At 33.4% G+C, this 6000-nt stretch overlaps 1 protein-coding gene across 1 annotated transcript; it reads right to left on the bottom strand.

The window, feature by feature from the left end:
- Nucleotides 1-1583: 1583 nt before the first annotated feature.
- Nucleotides 1584-2903, bottom strand: LOC145947975 (uncharacterized). Its single transcript, XM_083057740.1, has one exon. The coding sequence runs from the start codon at nt 2901-2903 to the stop codon at nt 1584-1586; it is 1320 nt and encodes a 439-aa protein (XP_082913866.1).
- Between the last annotated feature and the right edge of the window lie 3097 nt (nt 2904-6000).

Raw genomic sequence — 6000 nt, 5'->3', positions numbered from 1 at the left:
CTTTGATATAATATAAAATTATTTATTTATATTTTTTTCTTCTTGTAGGACACCACGATGACACTAATGTGGGCATGGATACAAAAACATAAGAGTTTCCTCGGACTCTCCGACGCTACTATTATCTGATTGGCTGTTATATCAGAAAAATTCCGGAAACGGCCGAACATAAAATAAGATCATCTTAAGTATTTACTCGGTTAAGAAATTCTTAATGGTTAAAACATTCCATTTTCTTAAATAAGACAATCTTATTTCACGATTATGAATTCACAACGTCTTAAGATCGTCTTATTTAAATAAGGCGATCTTAATAAAGAAATTCTTAAGTCCATGCTTAAGAACGGACTATGAATACGGGCCTATGTCCTCAAGAAAAATCAACCCCTCATTGAAAATCTCCTCTGTGAACTAAACTTCACTATTGTTTCTTTGCTGTCGAACCCGATGTAAAATATCGTCGCATAGGTGTGTCCGGAATGCATTCCATAATTCCAAAGGATTAGACATTTCACAAAACATTAGCATAATGCCAAATAACTCTCTCATTTTGTGTGCACTTTCCGAAATAGCTGCATTTGACAAAGTGTCTCGCCAGTGAGTGTCACTCTCAAGCAAGTTCCGGGCTTGGCACGCCGCGCGATAAGTAGGCATTATTTCACCATTCACCGTCTTTAAGTCATTAAAAGATGTCGGTCCCCTGACATGATGTAGGAGTAGTCTTAGGTAAAAGCATTCTGAATAATTAGGGTGTATAGTATACACTCGCCCTATTGCTGTGTCCCGCTTTATACCTGGGTAATCATCTACATCTTGGCCTCGTTTTCTTCGTTGCCATTTTTTGTTAGACCATTTATAATAAGCCGGTACTTCGTGATAAAGCAAAGTCTTTGCAAATTCATCAACCACACACAGAGCAAAGAAGACTCTCAGAGTGGTCTGAGGTGGATTTTTTATAACTTGCTGTAGATTTCCTTCAGTAAAATACACTCTTTGCCCATTTTCTAAATGGACGGATAAATGGACAACTGTAGGGTAGCGCTCGTGAATAGAAAATCCTAGTATTCTCCAGATACCTTCAGAGGTACTCAAATATCTGCCATTCAAATAGTTCTGAACCTCATCTCTTTTATTTTCAACGGTAAACGTAGCCGCATCGTTACCTTTATTAATATACTTACATATGTATTTGATTGCCTGCACGGAATGGCAATATTCAACGTTGATGTGTGCAACAAAACATCTGGAGAGAATCAGACAATATGGTACTACCCACTTATTATCAACTATGAAGTTACTATGCGATATAGTATAAGTGTGTCCACCGTCAACCGGACATCTTCTTCTGTACTTAGGGTATCCATCATCGCCAGTTTGTGTATGTTGAAGAAACTCACGTGGATATCTTTTTGAACAGGTACCGTTTGACATGCAAGGTGAGGAGGAATTGACGGCTCCACATGGACCGTGGATCATATTCTTGCATACTATGTTGTAAAGTAATGGATCTTCATTTTTATTGGGTATTTCAGTTGAAATAATGCTATCTATTTCATCAGATCTTATTTTGTCGACTAACCAAATTAAAATATGAGCATGAGGCAAACCCCTCTTCTGCCATTCGATTGAAAACATGTAGCACCGAAAATGTCCTTCTTTGTTATGATGTTCATAAGTTGTTGTACTTTTAGGTGAAACACTCTCGAAACAATGTCGTGTCTTTCACTTGGACATTGACCGGGATACAAATCTGTTTTAACTTCAGGCCATTCTGGGTTGCACGTGAAGGTGATAAATAAATCAGGCTTTCCGTAATTACGAACGTATGTAAGGGCATCCTGTGTACGCTCATGGAGATATCTAGGCGATCCCGTAAATGTGGATGGTAAAATAACTAGTTGCCCTATATCCGTCGGATTAGAGTCTTCATTGACAGCATCTCTCAAGTGTATGTAATTGTCAGCTCGTAATGTTTTTTGATGTGCCCGAATAAAATTTAATCGTTCAGTAATCATTTTTGCAGCCATGTCAACACAATATTGATTGAATAGCTGGCCATATCTGTGTAACGTGTTAAAGCTATTTTCTTTCACCATAAGTTTATACGCATAGAACTGCATACAGGATACCGTTTTGCGAGGATTATTTTGTCCAGTGATTGGTACTATTTGTGGAATGCTGATGTTGTAACCATCTTCGCCTTTTATGTATATAAGAGGGTACTGCATTGGATCGTAAGAGCGGTGAAGTTCAGATATCCTTTTAAATGTACTATCGCGTGATCGCAGCACTATATCTCTAAATCCGCAGTCTTCGTCAACCATCAACACTGCGACTTCGCTAGTTGTTGGAGCATTATACCGACCTCTGTGTTCACCAAGCGGCCGCTGTTCGGCATTAATTACAATTTTATAGTTATTTTTGTTAGGTGGCATTTGTTCAATAGCTGTTGTAAAGCTACGCACATAACTATTATTGTCACGAAAAATCTGTTGTAAGGTTTGCAAAATTTCTCTTTTGAGGGATGGTGCAGAATCATGTCGCAAAGTTAATTGTTCGTCTTCAAGAGTGAAATAAATTTGTAGAAATTGAGCTCTTGTGTCTGATGGAGGTAGTAGACTGCCAATCAAATGATAAATTTGGCCATGCACTTTATACGTTGGCATATAGTTACCTTCTCTAACTTCTTTACTTCCGAAAGATGTAATTGCAAAACATCCGTTGTATTTTCGAATGTTCTTCTGAAAATGTATTGATCTTGGATCCGTTCCAATAAGTAATTCTTTCAGAGTTCTTTGTGGTTCATCAATATCATTTAGTTGGACCTGTCCATTAGAGCAACAAAGTCCCAATGGCTCTTTGGACCATTTTTTGGCGCCACAATGATTATAAACTTTTTCCATTTTTCCCATAGAAAAAGCGGAATGAACCAAATAATCATTACTTGGTTGGTAACAAAACGCAGATCTAGGTCCAATGATAGAATTGGATGCATTTCTTGCCTGATTTACTTGACATCGTCGACGCTTTAAGCGTTTCTCTCTCTCCGAACCAGTCTCGGCAACTCTAACCATGGTGTATCGAATTCTTCTTCCTTCTAAATGCATTTCTCTTTCAGCATTCGTTTGAGAAACTCTGAATTGAGCAATTCGCAATCGGTTTTCTTCTAAGCACTCTTCCCTTTCAATATTTGATTCGCTAACTTTAACTCGAGACATGCGTAAACGCGAGTCTGACAATCGTGCTTCCCTTTGAGAAACACTTTCTCTAACGTTCTAGCTTGTGCTAAACGTCGAGCATTGGACGACGATCGGGAAAGTTGTGATTTTTTTACTTTAGGCATTTTCAAAAAATGTACAAAGTAATTAAAGGAAAACAAAATAATTCCCTATAATTATATTTACAACTAAAGAAGTATTAAAAAGTATTATACAAAATCCATTATTAAAAAATGTATGTAAATTCTAAAATCTTATAATCGCGGGATAAAATCTTTACAGCAAAAAAAGTAGTGAAAAATATTAAACAAATAAAGTAATTCCTTCTAAAATTTTTAAAGCGTCGAATTTTTTACCGTAGGTGTCACAATACCTACATAGAAATTTAAAAAACGCAATTCTCGCTTAAAAAATTTAATTAATATCTCAGTTATACTTTAAAGGGACCACAACCATATGGTCGAAAAAGTTGTAACTTAGACAAATTTATTGGCTAGTTTTGGTCGATTAATTTAACTACCTTGTTGATTAATTATTATATTAATAAGTTCCTTATCTGTTTTTCTCTCTCTAATTAATGAATCAATTTTCTTGAAACCGGAAACGGATCTTTAACTTTTATTCTTTCTTATCGAGATACTTCGTCATTAATTTTACATCTTTTCCTAAAACCGATAACAAAATGTTTAATTTAATTTTTTTATATAAATAGACTATCATTAAATAATGATTTGTATTGAATTTGACAAAGATCCATATAAAAAAATAAAATTTTATATACAATATAAATTTTTACCTCGATTAATCTTCGTCAAATATCGAACCTCGATTAAACTGCGCCAAATATCGAACGGATTTGTATTTTTAATAGTTAAATCTATAAATTTTTATTTTATTTTTAAATAATATTTCACCAAAATATTATTTATTCTTTAAAAATATTTTCGATTAAACATTTCAGTTAATATTGACATAGTCATTGACATCAGACATTAACAAATGAAAATTACATCTAATATACTTCATTCTAAACTAATCGATCATAGCGATACTGTTTCTAAATTTTTAATCTATATTTATTTATATTTATTTTACTTTTTAATATATATACGCGCGAACACGGGTTAAATTTTTTGAAAAATGTCTGTGGTTGCTCTAAATGCTTCCGTAAATTTTAAGATATCGAGATACATTTTTTTATATAAATAGACTATCATTAAATAATGATTTATATTGAATTTGACAAAGATCCTTTAAGGATGGTTGATATTGAATTTGGCGATGATCGTTGAAAAGATTCATTTTTTATGAAAATTGTTTTGATGTATTTCCATGTTTTTTTAAAAATGTACGTATGTGTGTGTGTGTGTGGGTTTTGATGTATTTCCGCGCTTTTTAAAAATGTCCATGTGTGTGTGTGTGCGCGCGCGCGTGTGTGTATATGTTTGCGTGTGCGTGTGTGTGGGGGGAGGGGGTGAGGGGGGGGGTGAGGGGGGTGAGGGGGGTGAGGGGGTGTATTATTTAAAAAAACCACCCCCGTAGTAGCCATCCCCGAAAAATTTGCAAAATTTTGGTACCAATTTCGAGAAAATCGATCCAGTAATTTTTAAGTTAACAACGTTCAAACATACACCACCCGTAAGAATTTTATATATTAGTATAGATATATAATTAATTTCTAACAGTTATGTATGTGTTATAATATTTTTGGACTATAAAAATTTATTTAATACTAATCTTATGTTAATGTTGCACCAAAATCAATTAACATAGAGCATTATTGTTTCAATGTTGTACTTTTTATCATTATATATAATATTTTGCATAAATATCAACATAAAAATAAAAAAAAAGAGCAATTTCGTGAAAATTTTTAAAAGGTTCTATAAAAATATTATTTATTTAAAACAATTTTTGTAAAACTTTCCTTCTTTATATAATAAAATTTAATTTATGCTTACAGAATATCATTGCGAGAAAGTATCGTCGGAAAAGAGAAAATGTGATCGAAATGACCAACATATTTCTTGGGTAGATTCTTAGTTTGAATGTTAAATACTTCAAAATCAATTTCTTTGCTGCTTTTATGTTTTTCTCGCATATTGTATCATTTTCTCTGAACTATCGGTACCTTAAAGTAATACGCAATATTTGAGAATGAAAAAATAATTTTGTCTTAAAATTTATTATTATACACACATTTTTATATAATTTATTCTTTATATTCTTACCTATTATTGTCGATTTACTTTCAAGCTTTGGCAATAAATAATTTTTGGTGATATTTCCAAAAGCACAATTCACTTCCATACATTTTGTTGGAACAGAGAATAGTTTTTTTTGTGATACTATTCTCATTAGCTCTTCAGCATATCTCAGCATATGTTCTTTTATGGCCAGCTCCGGATTGAATTCCATATCTTTTTATCAATGAAAATAACTAACACTCAAAAAAAAGAACACACGAAACACACTACTACAATATTTTATTATTTTCTTTTTGGATTTTTGTTCACCGAACGAAGTTCACTTATTGTAAGAGAATAAAATAATAGATATTACGAAAATTTCTGATAATATACGGTAACAATACACTTTGCACGATAGAATGCTATGATGTAGCTAGGACACGTTATGCGTTATAGTTATAGAAATAAAAGCCCGAGAAATTTTGACCTTTTTATATACTCTTCCCTCCTTCTTCTTCTTCTTCTATTGGCTCTACAGTCCTTGAAAGGCCTCGGCCTGCTGTACTATTCGTCGCCACTCTTCCTGCAATCTC

Source organism: Prenolepis imparis, unplaced genomic scaffold (genome assembly GCF_030444845.1).
Source record: "Prenolepis imparis isolate NDT839.2.m4 unplaced genomic scaffold, iyPreImpa1.0 SCAF_199, whole genome shotgun sequence".
Taxonomy (NCBI): domain Eukaryota; kingdom Metazoa; phylum Arthropoda; class Insecta; order Hymenoptera; family Formicidae; genus Prenolepis; species Prenolepis imparis.
The sequence above is the reverse complement of the archived record's forward strand: the minus strand, read 5'-3'. Positions and strand labels throughout refer to the sequence as shown.